Raw genomic sequence first — 15822 nt, 5'->3', positions numbered from 1 at the left:
TTTCTCTAGCAGTATTTGTGTTAATGTTCTTTGCATTGGCACAATTATGTCTGCAACTTCTGAATTTTATTGTCACCGCCAGAGTACCTGCATTAATATTTGTTTGAGGGTTACATGCTGGTAAAGTAGTAAATGAGCAATACACATTCCCACAAAACAAATTTCATCTCTGTTTCTTGAGGTACGTACAAAGATGAAATAAAGGTACAGATGGTGTATGTAAGTAAAAAGCTCTGTTAAAAATACAGCATGCAACATTTACAAAATTGTATTCTCAGTCACATTAGAGGAGCCCTGGCATTAGTGAGCTCAGAAGTCTATTCTGAGTTATGTTGCCACTGTAACATTAATGAATACTTGAAACCCCTTTGGCATTGAGGGAAAAGTGGCAGTGGTACAAGAAATAATGATTGCACAATTAACATATTGTTACTAAAACCAATAATTAAAATGTTAATCTAGCTGTTTGCAGTTTTACATAATTTTTTATATTCGTTCATGGGATGTGAGCGTCACTGGCAAGGCCTGCATTTATTACCCATCCCTAGTTGCCCTTGAGAAGGTGATGGTGAGCTGCCTTCTTGAACCGCTGCAGTATGTGCGGTGAAGGTACTCCCACAGTGCTGTTACGGAGGGAGCTCCAGGATTTTGACCCAGCGACGATAAAGGATCGGCAATATATTTCCAAGTCCAGATGGTGTGCGACTTGGAGGTGGTGGTGTTCCCATGCACCTGCTGCCCTTGTCTTTCTAGGTGGTAGAGGTCGCGGGTTTGGGAGGTGCTGTCGAAGCCTTGGCAAGTTGCTGCAGTGCATCTTGTAGATGGTACACACTGCAGCCACGGTGTGCCGGTGGTGGAGGGAGTGAGTGTTTAAGGTGGTGGATGGGGTGCCAATCAGCGGCCTGCTGTGTCTTAGATGGTGTCGAGCTTCTTGAGTGTTGGAGCTGCACTCATCCAGGCAAGTGGAGAGTATTCCGTCACACTCCTGACTTGTGCCTTGTAGATGGTGGAAAGGCTTTAGGGAGTCTGGAGGTGAGACACTCGCTGCAGAATACCTAGCCTCTGACCTGCTCTTGTTGCCACAGTATTTATGTGGCTGGTCCAGTTAAGTTTCTGGTAAATGGTGACCCCCAGGATTTTGATGGTGGGGGATTGGGCGATGGCAATGCCGTTGAATGTCAAGTGGTGGTGGTTAGATGCTCGCTTGTTGGAGATAGTCATTGCCTGGCATTTCTGTGGCGTGAATGTCACCTGCCACTTATCAAGCCTGAATGTCATCCAGGTCTTGCAGCATGCGGGCATGGATTGCTTCATTATCTGAGGAGTTGCAAATGGCATTGAACACTGTGCAGTCATCAGCAAACATCTCCACTTCTGATCTTATGATGGAGGGAAGGTCATTGATGAAGCAGCTGAAGATGGTTGGGCCTAGGACACTGCAGCGATGTCCTGCGGCTGTGATGATTGACCTCCAACCACCACAACCATCATCCTTTGTGCTAGATATGACTCCAGCCAGTAGAGAGTTTCTCCCCCCCCCCCGATTCCCATTGACTTCAGTTTTACTAGGGCTCCTTGATGCCACATTTGGTCAAATGCTGCCTTGATGTCAAGGACAGTCACTCTCACCTCACCTCTGGAATTCAGCTCTTTTGTCCATGTTTGGATCAAGGCTGTAATGAGGTCTGGAGCCGAGTGGTCCTGGCAGAACCCAAACTGGGCATCGGTGAGCAAATGCTGCTTGATAGCACTGTCGATGACACCTTCCATCACTTTGCTGATGATTGAGAGTAGACTGATGGGGCAGTAATGGCTGGATTGGATTTGTCCTGCTTTTTGTGGACAGGACATATCGGGCAGTTTTCCACATTGTCAGATAGATGCCAGTGTTATAGCTGTACTGGAACATCTTGGCTAGAGGCGTGGCTAGTTCTGGAGCACAAGTCTTCAGCACGATAGCCGGGATATTGTCGGGGCCCATAGCCTTTGCTGTATCCAGTGCACTTAGTCATTTCTTGATATCACGTGGAGTGAACCGAATTGGCTGAAGACTGGCTTCTGTGGTGGTGAAGACCTCAGGAGGATGCTGATATGGATCATCCACTCTGCACTTCTGGATGAAGATGCTTCATCTTCAGCTTTGTCTTTTGCTCTAACGTGCTGGGCTCCACCATCATTGAGGATGGGGATATTCATGGAGCCTCCTCCTCCCGTTAGTTGTTTAATGGTCCACCACCATTCATGACTGGATGTGGCAGGACTGCAGAGCTTTGATCTGATCCGTTGATTGTGGGATCGCTTAGCTCTGGCTACAGCATGCTGCTTCCACTTTTTAAGCATGCATGCAGTCTTGTGATGCAGCTTCCCCAGTTTGACGCCTCATTTTTAGGTATGCCTGGTGCTGCTTCTGCCATGCTATTCTACACTCCTTATTGAACCACGGTTGGTCCCCTGGCTTGATGGTAATGGCAGAGTGAGGTTACAGATTGTGGTGGAATACAATTCTGCTGCTGCTGATGACCAACAGTGCCTCATCATCCGGATGCCCAGTTTTGAGCTGCTAGATCTGTTCTGAATCTATCCCATTTAGCACGGTGTTCGTGCCACACGATGGAAGGTGTCCTCAGTGTGATGATGGGACTTTGTCTCCACAATGACTGTGCGGTGGTCACTGCTACCAATGCGATCATGGATAGATGCATCTGCGCCAGGTAGATTGGTGAGGACGAGGTCAAGTAGGTTTTTCTCTCATGTTGGTTCTCTCACCACCCGTCGCAGGCCCAGACTGGCAGCTATGTCCTTCAGGACTCGGCCAGCTCGGTCAGTAGTGGTGCTACTGAGCCACTCTTGGTGATGGACATTGAAGCCCCCCACCCAGAGTACATTCTGTGCCCTTGCTACTCTCAGTGCTTCTTCCAAGTGGTGTTCAACATGGAGGAGTACTGATTCATCAGCTGAGGGAGGGCGGTCGGTGGTAATCAGCAGGTTTCCTTGCCCATGCTTGGCCTGAAGCCATGAGACTTCATGGGGTCCAGAGTCAATGTTGAGGACTCCCAGAGGCACTCCTTCCAGACTGTATACCACAGTGCCACCAACCCTGGTGATGGAGGAGTCTGGGACATTGGCTGAAAGGTATGATTCTGTCAGGCTGCTGTTTGACTAGTCTGTGGGACAGCTCTCCCACTTTTGCACAAGTCCCCAGATGTTGGTGAGGAGGACTTTGTCGGGTCGACTGGGCTGGGTGTGCCATCCGTCCGGTTTTATTATTGTTTTTCGCAGCTTTTTTTTCACAACCATTTCAGAGGGTAGTTAAAAGTCAAGCCAGTCCAGATAAGGATGGCAGATTTCCTTCCCTAAAGGACATTAGTGAACCAGGTGGGTTTTTAGGACAATCTGGTAGTTTCATGGTCACCATTACTGATACTAGCTTTTTATTCCAGATTTATTTAATTAACTGATTTTAAATTCCCCAGCTGCTGTGGTGGGATTTGAACTTATGTCTCCAGATCATTAGTCCAGGCCTCTGGATAACTAGTCTAGTAACATAACCACTATGCTACCATTCCTGTATAGTAGAAGCTTGATTCAGTGATATAGAAATGGATGCATTTGGACACAGATGCAGCAATTTCAAACTCCTTTAAAACAATTAATTTTGTTAATGTATAAATGTGAAACAAATAAGGTTCTTCACGAAGTCTGAACAACAGTTCATCAAGTTGCACTTTCACATTTACTACTGTTATCGCAGCAATCAAATACAATTAATGAAGAAATTATCTTTTCGCTACTTCTTGGAATATATTGGGTTTTTTGTTGCAGTAGCATGTTATTCTGGTGTAAGGGTTAGCATTTATGAACAGGTGCTGGATATAACTAATGCACGTCCTATTTCCCAGTATGCAGCTGTTATTTGGCATTCATTGTGAGAATGTCATGTCTTTTGTATACGGGCTGCTCATTTACTGCAAAGTCAATAAAAAAGAGCCCTTTGTCATGCCTCACAGTCACTAATGAGTCTTCTGGTCTAAAATAACTGTTAATTCTAGCATCACCTCATCATGCTGCCAACTAAACAAATCTTACACTTAAAGCAAAGTCAGATTCGGACTTTCACAAGTATTATACCAGGTTGGCTGTTTCCACAAAAGACGTTAACACTTTAAATTGCAGGAGGTTCTGGGAAATTCTAGGTTGCACAGGCCAGCCATTTTTAAGCTTTGAGTTCACACACTGAGATGCTGTCACACGAGCTAGTAATGTAGTAAGTTAATTATTGAGAACTGCCCTGATTTAGATATAGATTGTACAGCGTCTCTTAAAGACCACAACAATGATCACTAGTAAGAAAAATATTAACATGGTTTTGTATGCTTGTGTATAAATCATAGAGAAGTTATCTGCTGTTTACATCGGCACCGAGATTATAAAATAATCTTTGTTCCTTTCAAAACAAAAATGATCTCCAATACTTGAATTAAGAAAAACTACATTGATATCTCTAATTTTTTACTTCCATAGTTAGAAAAAGGACATTTCTTTTGAGACCATGCTTGTGAGGAAGGTATACGCATTGAAAATAGCACAGTAATATTGGGACAGAACTGTTTTATAATACCAACAATTATCTCCCAAAGGGAAGAGTAGAAGACAGAGGCCGTTTGACCCTCTGAACCGGAAATTCCTGGAATCCTGCTCTAGTGGTCAGTCTGTTGCACCACTGATTCTGTCCCAAATCCTAGGGTTAAAGTCATTTGTAAGGTGTGCGGTTGGGCACCCATGACATTTGTGGTAATACTGGAGCACCCATCTCAGCAGGGGTAGGAATGTCTGCGCAGCACCTTGCCACAATTGTAAGTGACTGGCCAATCTGGCTGAAGGTGGGTAGAGCAGTGAAAAGAGTTTGAACAATTCAAAACTGCCACTTTCCCAACATTAATCGATTGCTCTGTTGTTGGAAAACTAGCATTTGAAGCAGTCGTGAACCCGACGTCTGGTTCTGGCAATACACTTGCAGCATACAGCTGTACTTGGCACTGATGGAAAAAGGGGTGGAACGAACGAGAGGTCTGATGGATGGCATCATCTTGTCATTTTGCCAGTGCTGCCTATGGGGAGGGGGGGGGGGGGGGGGGAAGGCGGGACAAATGTAAAAAGCAGCTGCCCCACTTCTGGTGAAATTTGGCAATTTAAAAAAAAAGGAACACAGAGACCTAGCATAGCTGCATTCTGCTCCAAATTCTGGATCACCTGCCCGTATTGCAGCTTCCCATCACCCCAGCCCAAGAAGTTCAGGCACTCTGTATTAATCGTAAAAGAAAGGCTAATGACGAAGTGACAATAATAAAAACCTTGAGATGTGAAATATTGGTCACCAAACCAGAAACCTTCATATGATATGAAATAGTTCTTGAATACCTCAAATTTAATACATCTGATGTAATTTGCAATAACTTTATAAAGAGTCTTAATATGTTTTAGAAAATGGAATATCAATTGCAGGTTTACAAAAACCATTATGTCCATCTACGGGGTGTGTGTGTATACTCCGCTGATGGAGCGATATGTACTATTGCCAATTATAAGTAGCTCCAAGGCAAAGGCAAATAGAAGAGAAAAAGAGCCTCATAGCGCCAAAATGTAATTGCTTTCAGACATTCAAACTTTCAGAGATAGCAATAAAGTCTGCATATTTACCTGTATAAATTCTATCTGATGCAGAGCTTCGTCAGATGGAACCATGGATTGGGAAATCACAAGGTATTAACAGCACAGAAACAGGCCATTCGGCCCAACAGGTACATGCTCCAGTCGAGCCTCCTCTGCTCCCACCACCCTTCATCTTACCCCATCAACATATCCTTCAATTCCTTTCTCCCTCATTTGCTTATCTAGCTTCCCCTTGAATGCATCTATGCTAGCCGCCTCAATTACTTCCTGTGGTAGCATGTTCCACATTTAACTTATCTCTGGGTAAAGAAGTTTCTCCTGATTTCCCTATTGGATTTATTAGTGATAACTTATATTTATGGCCCCTAGTTCTGGTCTTGCCCACAAGTGGAAACATATCCTATCACCCTATCAAACCATTTCATCATCTTAAAGACCTCTATCATGTCACCCCTCAGTCTTCTCTTTTCTAGAGCAAAGAGTCCCAGCCTGTTCAATATTTCCTGATAGCAGAACTGAGAAGTTATACCTATCATTCTAGTAAATCTTTTTTGCACCTTCCCTAGTGCCTCTATATCCTTTTTATAATATGGAGGCCAGAACTGTGCACAGTACTCCAAGTGTGGTCAAACCAAGGTTCTATAAAGGTTTAACATAATTTCTCTGCTTTTCAATTCTATTCCTCTCGAAATGAACTTCAGTGGTTTGTTTGATTTTTCTTTAATGGCCTGATTAACCTGCGTCACTACTTTTAGGGATCTGTGTATCTGTACCCCCAGATCCTGCTGTTTCTCTACCCCATTTAGGCACTTATTTTCCAAGGAGTATGTGGCTCCTTATTCTTCCTACCAAAATATATTACCTCGTACTTATTTATGTTGAAGTTCATTTGCCAATTACAGGCCCATTCTGCAAGTTTATTAATGTCTTCCTGTATTTTAATCGCAGTCCTCCTCTATATTAACTACGTCCCCCAATTTGGTGTCATCCGCAAATTTTGAAATTGTACTTCCGATTCCAGAGTTCATATCGCTTATGTAAGTGGTGAACAACAGTGGTCCCAGCACCGATCACCACTTCCCACCATTTGCTAGTCTGAGTAACTACCTTTAAACCCTATTCTCTGTTTTGGAATGGGACATCGCGGTCACCAGAATGTGAGGAGCACCATGAATTGGGCAGGATGTGCCCGATTCTCCAACCCATGCCTCAATCTAATGAGACTCTGTGCAGGACTAGTTCTTGGGATGATGGGAAGATAGAAAATTATTTATTCAGTAGTCACTAAAAGTTTAGTAATTTGTCAAGTTCTAAATACTGCTTGGCAAATTAATGGTAACAAATTTACTTGACTGAAAATGGCCCAGAAATTCGGGTCGGGGGCTTCCCGCGCGCCGGCCGTTGAGCTGTGGGCCCCCGTGGAATTCCGATCCTGGGCCTGCTCCAACTGCCGGCGCGCAGTGCTTGCATATCCCAGGGGCGCAGTTAGTTCAATGCGTCCCCTGGGATCACGTGGGCCATGGGGAGCCAATCGGAGCAAGGAATGCTCCATTCATAAGTTTGACAGGAAGAGCTGTCAAAACTTATAAATACTACGGCCCAAAAACATCACTAATTCTTCAAATAAATTTTTTTTAAATCACATTTTTTAAATAAACTATAAATTACATGAAATAACTATTTTAAACAATAATTTAAATTTTTGAAAAAAATAATGTTATTTTCTAATGGGGCTAAAAAGAAACTTACCTTTCTTTAAAGTATTTAAAAATAATAAACCTGTGGAAAAAATGTTTTAATTATGTTAAAGCCTCTATAAAAATAGCACACAGAAATGTCTGGCATTTGTATGTAAAACTTCATTAATCAGAATTTCTACCATCAGATATTTAAATTCCATAATTGTCAACATCCTTCTTTAAAATGTACCCCCAACAGAACAATGCTTCTTAATTTTAATACATTCTATACTCACCTGGTGCAAGGGAAAAAAAAGTATTTTTCAATAAAATTGAACAGATAAATTGGTAAAAAGAAAATCTAGAGTGCAGATTTTTTTCATAATTTATTTGGTAATGAAAAATGTACTGACCTAAATTTGATAATGGAATAGTAGAGGGGGAGGAAAGTAACTGGCTATCTGAATCTACAGAGCCTCCAATAGAACGTGCGTGGAGCCATTCCTTGGTGTCTTCCTGCTGTGAACTTGTTCCATATCTGTAAATGAAGTGAGGCAAGATACAAATAAGTCAGAATTTGACTAATGTGGAAACCATGCTAAGGATGTGAAAGCTAATGGAATAAAAGCATTCATTAATATTTCAGGTCATAAGCAGAATTCATAAATGTTTGCTGGCACTAAATATGTAATGTACTTGACACAAGACCATTTTAAATGGTACACAATAGATGGTATTAATATATACAGAACACTGAGCACTTCACTATATAACACGTGGAACTCGGAATCAAATAGATATCCTTTTCTACAGAAGCCTCTTTTTGGTTGTTTGCCGACACATGTACTATTCTGCACAGGGTTCTGAACCTTTCCAGTTCCACCAGAAGTACCGCTTTTGTGACTGAATAGACGAAAGTGTATTTAAACTAGAGGAAGGAGAAAATTGTCAGTCTATTCCTCACCTTGTGGAGATGCAACACAGAAGAAACTCTACCAATCAAGGGAACTGAGTTTGCTTAAGAGCCATCACTAGGAATCAAACACATTGCTTTTAAAAAAAATTCATTCCTGGGATGTGGGCATCACTGGCAAAGCCAGCTTTTATTGCCCATCCCCAATTGCCCTCGAGAAGGTGGTGGTAAGCTGCCTTCTTGAACCGCTGCAGTCCTTGTGGTGAATGTACTCCCACAGCGCTGTTAGGGAGGGAGTGCCAGGATTTTGACTCAGACGATGAAGGAACGGCGACATACTTCCAAGTCAAGATGGTGTGTGACTTGGAGGGGATTTCTGATTGAGGGTCAAATATTTGTTGTTTAAGCTCTCTCTGAATTACATGGAACACAAGTGATTCCTCCATAATTCGCATTCAATAGAGTACAAACTAAATTGTATATTTGCCTTCCCTTGGGCAGATTTTCCTCTCTGTGCTGCATCCAGGGTTATCTTTTATGCTCAAGCACAGAAAGACAAAAATCTACAGTCCAAAAATGAAATACAGTTCATAGAAATATAATGACAATTTCACAACCTTGGGTGCTTATGTTGGTTTAAACCTCACTATAACTGGACATATAGGAAAATATTAATGCTGAGAACACTCCTAGATCTGGTATTGTGCCAAATTGTTGAAAGAATGGGCCCAGTCCATTACAATACTGCAATAGCACCGAGTCACAGTCGTAGAAGTGTCCCACTGTACCGTGTAATAGCTCCATCCTCTACTCTCAATCTGCAGCATTTCAGCACTCAGAGACAAGATGAAGCCTATTGTAAAGCAACTTTTTGTGCAGTAAAAGTTGTACCTGTTAGTGACTATACAAAGAAACTGAAAGATCTGATTTTCCAAACAGTCATTTGTGAAGAAAGATCTAACAGTCTTTGGGCGCGAATTTCGGTTACGCCCCGTTTGGGGGTGGTAACCGGATTAATGCCGGACATTTAGCACCCGGCATGAAAGTACCGCCCCGGCCGCTAAATTCGGCTTACCGCCCCGGAGTGGAAGTGGAGCGCTATCTCAGGTGTTCCACTTCCTCTCGGGACGGAGTCGGGGGCGCAAAACGCTCGAACGCCGGAGCGTTTCACCGCCCCATCACTTCTGGTAAAGGGGAGGAACGCTGCAAGCTATGTAGGGCCTCCGATGGCCCACACTAGGCCACCAGGGTGGCTTGGTGCCATGGCTGCAGCCCAGCACTGAGACGCGGTGCTTGGCTGCGCAATGGCAGCCACGCACCACGCCAATTGCCGCCACGAAGGGCCGGCCTGGAGGTTGGCCAAAAGAAGAAATTGTTGGCGCGGGTCACAGCCGCACCTCCCCTTTAAATACCACCCCACGAGCGGAGGTCGGCCTGGTTCACGACCCATGAGGCTGGTGCTGACATCGCCCACGGCAGCCTCGTGTGATGAAGCCGAATTTCTGCCGCGGGCGGGAAGGGGCCGCATCGCTCGGCGATAATGTCATTTCCGGTGGCGCAGCGCTATCGGCTAGTGCCTCAGCCGCGCCCTGACAAATTTCTCGGGAGGCACCATTACCACTGCCCCCCCCACCCACAATAAGCCCTTAGCGCCCCATTAACAGCCCCTGGAGGCGCTAACGGCAGGCGCAAAGGAGCCCAATTTGCTCCCCCTTTAAGTTTAGGTCATTTTTAAACACTGCAGGGTACTTGTCCTAGCCTTTCGTATGGCACCACTTTTATTATTTTAAAGATAGCAGTGGACCTGGCATGATTTTACACATTTTCAAACCATATATTTATGATAATTCTACAACGGGCTTGCTTAGTTGACCATTCTTTTTAAATATATACAAGTATGTATGATGTTTTCCCCACATAGAAATTTAAAAAAAACCACACAACACAGCCCTACTTATACTGGCTAATAGGCTGTTATAATATTTACAAAATATTTGGGAAGTTTGCAAAAAACCTAGGCTGTGTCCCTAATCTTGAGTCAGCTGTACTCAAGGACACTTATATAAAAAGCAGCTAAAAATTGCCAACATTTTGCTATTCTTAGATATGCAAATTGTACCACGGGCCTGCAGGATAGGTAATGTATCACCTCTGTTCAAGAAGACAGTAAAGGATAAACTGGGTAACTATAGACCAGGCAACCTAACATCAGTTGCGAGCTAAATCTTAGGCCGGAATTTTACCTTAAAAAAAACGGGTAGGTTTGGAGCGTGGGGGCAGTTAAATTGTTAAAAATTGGATTCCCAACCTGAACCCGCCTCCAACCCTCCCACCTCCGGTTTTAACGGAGGTGGGATGGGGCGCAACCCGCTCCCAGGAGGGGCGGTAGGTCAATTTAAATATTATAATGAGGCTGGAAGCCTCTTTTCTTACACCTCCATTTTGAATTTAACTGCACGTGGACGTGTTGCACATAATTTGTGAAACCTGGTAGTTAAACCGAGGCAGGGACTGCTGGATCCAGGAGGTAAGTGGCTGTATACCTACCTCCTTGATACAGGGGCCTTACCTAACGCACCCCTGCGGTCGGATACCCCCTCACGAGGCCTCCGATCGCCTTCCCAGGCCTTCGATCCCACCATGAGGCCTTCCCCCTACCCTACTGATGATGCTGATGCCGGCCACAATCCTTGGGTGGCTGGCCCCGATCCTCCCCCACCACACCCCCGAATGCTCCGGCCGACCCCCCCCCCCCCCCCACTCCCCGTTGACCCCCAATCTCTGGCCAACTCCAATCTCCATCCGACTCCAATCCCCAGCTGACCCCCTCCCCTGCCGATCCTCTTTCCCTTCCCTTGTGGAGAAAAAGTCCCGTCTTCACACCCTCCATCGTGTTGTGTGGCACTACGACCATGCCAAAAGGGGTAGATTCAGAACAGATCTAGCAGCTCAAAACTGGGCATCCATGAGGCGCTCTGGGCCATTAGCAGCAGCAGAATTGTATTCTACCACAATTTTTAACCTCATGGCCCGGCATATCTCTCAATCTACCTTACCATCAAGCCAGGGGACCAACCCTAGTTCAATAAGGAGTGCAGAAGGGCATGCCAGGAGCAGCATCAGGCATACCTAAAAAAAGAGGGGCCAACCTGGGGAAGCTGCAACACAAGACTACAAGACAGAGCTAAGCGATCCCACAATCAACAGATCAGATCAAAGCTCTGCAGTCCTGCCACATCCAGTCGTGAATGGTGGTGGACCATTAAACAACTAACGGGAGGAGGAGGCTCCATGAATATCCCCATCCTCAATGATAGTGGAGCCCAGCACGTGAGTGCAAAAGATAAGGCTGATGCGTTTGCAACCAACTTCAGCCAGAAGTGCAGAGTGGATGATCCGTGTCGGCCTCCTCCTGAGGTCCCCACCATCACAGAAGCCAGTCCCAGTACAGCTACAACACAGGCATCTATCCGACAATGTGGAAAACTGCTCAAGTATGACCTGTCCACAAAAAGCAGGACAAATCCAATCCAGCCAATTACCGCCCCATCAGTCTACTCTCCATCATCAGCTAAGTGATGGAAGTTGTCATCGACAGTGCTATCAAGTGGCACTTACTCACCAATAACCTGCTCACTGATGCTCAAATTAGGTTCCACCAGGACCACTCAGCTCCAGACCTCATTACAGCCTTGGTCCAAACATGGATAAAAGAGTTTAATTCCAGAGGTGATGCAAGAGTAACCGCCCTTGACTTTAAGGCAGCACTTGACCAGGTTTGGCACTAAGGAGCCCTAGTAAAACTGAAGTCAATGGGAATCGGGGGGGAAAACTCTCCACTGGCTGGAGTCATACCTAGCACAAAGGAAGATGGTTGTGGTGGTTGGTGGTCAATCATCACAGCCCCAGGACATCGCTGCAGGAGTTCCTCAGGGCAGTGTCCTAGGCCCAATCATCTTCAGCTGCTTCATCAATGACCTTCCCTCCATCATAAGATCAGAAGTGGGGATGTTCACTGATGACTGCAGTGCTCAGTGCCGTTCGCAACTTCTCAGATAATGAAACAGTCCATTTCAGCATGCAGCAAGACCTAGATGACATTCAGGCTTGGGCTGATAAGTGGCAAGTAACATTCGTGCCACACAAGTGCCAGGGAATGACTATCTCCAACAAGCGATAGTCAAACCACCTCCCCTTAACATTCAATGGCATTACAATAGCCGAATCCCCCACCATCAACATCTTGGGGGGTCACCATTGACCAGAAAGTTATCTGGACCAGCCACATAAATACTGTGGCAACAAGAGCAGGTCAGAGGCTAGGTATTCTGCAGCGAGTGTGTCTCCTCCTGACTCCCCAAAGCCTTTCCACCACCTACAAGGCACAAGTCAGGAGTGTGATGGAATACTGCCTGGATGAGTGCAGGTCCAACAACACTCAAGAAGCTCAACACCATCCAAGACAAAGCAGCCCGCTTGATCGGCACCCCATCCAACACCTTAAACATTCACTACCTCCACCAGTGGCGCACCATGGCTGCAGTGTGCACCATCTATAAGATGCAATCCAGCAACTTACGAAAGTTTCTTCGGCAGCACCTCCCAAACCCGCGACCTCTACCACCTGGAAGGACAAGGGCAGCAGGTGCATGGGAACACCATCACCTGCAAGTTCCTCTCCAAGTTACACACCATCCTGACTTGGAAGTATATCGCCGATCCTTCATCGTTGCTGGGTCAAAATCCTGGAACTCACTCCGTAACAGCACTGTGGAAATACCTTCACCACACGGACTGCAGCGGTTCAAGAAGGCGCCTCAGCACCACCTTCTCGACGGCAATTAGGGAAGGGCAATAAATGCTGGCCTTGCCAGCAACGCCCACATCCCATGAACACATTTTTTAAAATGCTATTGATTCCTTCTCAGTAGCACGTTAACAATGTCTCTTTCATACAAGTAGTAATTTAGTGTTAACATACAGTCTCCTGGGATAAACCTAGTAAGATTGCCATATAAAATAAACACTTCAATCAGGTTTGAAATTTATCTTATTTACAGGCCTACTCAATATGCTACAGAAATTCCTCAAAGTTAAAAGTCAATGGAACTGAATATTGGGCGGGGCGTATAACTGGCAGCCAATGCAATACCGCTTGTTTTGCGTCCTAACCAAGTCAAATTTCACCCGCAATGTATTTACCAATAGAGCGCTCAGGTGAGCTATTTATCCTGTTCATAGCTTTAAAAATATTCAAAACTTTTTGTAACATGCTTATTGTAAAATTGCATGAGAGAGAATTCCCAGTGCTGGTTACATGAATGGTCTTCTTATTCACAGGTCTCCAAACTTGTCAAATTAAAAAAGATATCCAGTGGGGAATTATCTAATGACAGATCTCTTAGAGGTGTAGCTGAAGCTCATCGTCATTGCAATACTTCGTACAGACACAATGAGACTGCATAAATATCAAGGAATTCTGAGAATGTCTTAATAGGAAATAACAAAAACAAAATAATGCATCAGCACGAAGTGTATATGGTCATGGATTTTATATGAGATGGTCACAGATAATGGAAAGTCCACATTGCAGCACACAACCTTTTTAATAATGGTTTTGCTTAATTTGCAAATGATCGTTTTTATGATTGAAAGCTCTGCTTGTGCCAGTTCAGAGTTACTTAAAACTATAAGCATGCAAAGAGGGCGAGGTTGCCATTTTGCTCTTCTGTGAGAAGATTGACATAACACTCAACATTCACTGAATTTATATTTTAAAAAATTTTCTCCACTAATTTTCTCATCACCTCTCCTGAAGTTAGGGGACAATTGCATGAGTATTAGTCACACCACCCCAGTACCTCACCAATTGACCATTGTTCATGTGCGAGCCTTGGCACTGAGCAACAGTAGGCTACTCACCACGCAACTATCGAGCTGAATCCCTGATTAATTTCTCCCCCAACCCCTCCAACCTGAGTGATGGGCCCACTGTAGTGCTCTTCTTGTTGCCTCAGTTGAGAACAGCCAACACAGCACAACCCGAATCAAACTTGAGGCTTTCATGGTCTGTATGGTTCACCTACTTATTAGATGAACATGCTAGACCATTCGGGGAACTATATTATGGGGTAGATTTTCCCGAACCTGTCGGGAAGAAGGCGGGACTTCAACTTTCGGTTTTTTGATCCGCCTACATCGACGTCCGGCCAATCCGCGCGATTTTCCCTTGATTGACCTTGTTGAGCCCGCCCAGCGGGCTCAGCAGGCCAATTAAGGGCCACCCGGCAACAGGTAACGTCACAAACTGCAATTTCATCTGTCAAGAGTTTTTGACAGATGAAATATCAGCGTTTCACAGCTGTTTGAAGCTGTGAAACACTGACAGTCTGAGTTCTACCATGAGTCATTCTGCACAGACTCAGTTAGAACTCTTACCGGCACTCAAAGCTGAAGGCTGTCACTTTTCACAGATCGCAGCCGTTCAGCTTTAATTGCCGGGTGAGTGATGGGCTCCCGACGGCTACAGGAAGAAAGGCTGTTAAGGTAAGTACAGGTAAGTAAAAGTTCTTTACACACTTTAGACACACCAAACACACTTACCTTTGCACTCATGCACCCATCACTCACCTGAGCGCCGACATTGCGACCCCTCCAACTCCTTCAACCCGACGGCCCGCCTGCTCTAACCTGGCGTGGTTTGGAGCGGTCGAGAAACCCACACGAAACCGCTCAAAATAGGGATTAGGCTAAAACTGCCTGTTAACTAACTGTTAACAGGCAGTTAATTGGCACTAATCCCTTCCAGCCTGGTTTTGGCGGGTTCCAGTGCGGGGCAGGTACCCGCTGCCCCCGAAACGTACGTGGGGCGGGGTTTTGGGCGGGATGGTGTCGGGACCCCCAAATTCGGGATTTCCCCCCCCCCCCCCCACACGCCTGAAACCCCACCTGACGGCTCCAGGAAAATCTAGCCCTATGAGTTCAAAGTATGATTTTCAGAGGCTCAGTTACTAAAATTGAAACTTGAGGCAACTGTATCACTTAGTCTCAAAAAGATGTTATATCTGTAGATTAGTCTGTCCATTTAATCACGTTCCTTTATTTTTCAATATTAAGGCCCTAATTTCATTTTTTTGATCCAAGGAGATCTATTTTTTTTTGGTCAACTGGGTGTCTGACACACAGGCAAAACCCACCATGGTCAAAATGGTTAATAGTAGGTTTCAAATTCAGTTCCTCTAACTAGGAGCCTTACACTTTACCACTATATCTAACAGGCACTTTGTCTGGAATTTAGAATTTGCTATCAAAACATGAAACAAACTGCACCAAAAGGTAGTTACCTTAGTCCTTTTTTCGGCAGAGTATTTCTGTCACGTTGTGCACTACAAAAACAAACAGGGAACACTGATACAACATCATACACAACAGACAAAACAACTACAACACAGGTATGGAATTACTAACAAACTATTCATGGGGAAAAAAACCCACAAATGGATTGAAATTGATGGAGTGTGATTAAAATGGATAGGGAGGCATGCTTTAAATTTACAGTTA

The 15822-nt window shown here is 44.8% G+C and overlaps 1 protein-coding gene across 8 annotated transcripts in view; it reads right to left on the bottom strand.

Annotated features, from left to right (window-relative positions):
• The window catches only part of LOC147105264 (neuron navigator 1-like), a 632986-nt gene that overhangs the window by 153495 nt on the left and 463669 nt on the right, over positions 1-15822 (bottom strand). For 7 of the 8 annotated variants that reach the window (XR_015081721.1, XM_086011440.1, XM_086011441.1 and 4 more), the window contains 2 exons: positions 15606-15647; positions 7763-7887 (listed from right to left, as the gene is read on the bottom strand). Coding sequence is in view for 7 of the 8 variants with exons in the window: in XM_086011440.1 (XP_085867566.1) it covers positions 7763-7887; positions 15606-15647 (167 nt within the window). In the remaining variant the exon portion in view is untranslated. The remainder of the gene's footprint in view (positions 1-7762; positions 7888-15605; positions 15648-15822) is intronic. The other variant, XM_086011442.1, reaches the window with a different exon arrangement.

Source organism: Somniosus microcephalus, chromosome 18 (genome assembly GCF_052327205.1).
Source record: "Somniosus microcephalus isolate GS21.2 chromosome 18, FLI_Smic_1.0, whole genome shotgun sequence".
NCBI classification, from domain to species: domain Eukaryota; kingdom Metazoa; phylum Chordata; class Chondrichthyes; order Squaliformes; family Somniosidae; genus Somniosus; species Somniosus microcephalus.
This window is presented reverse-complemented; position numbering and strand designations above follow the sequence as displayed.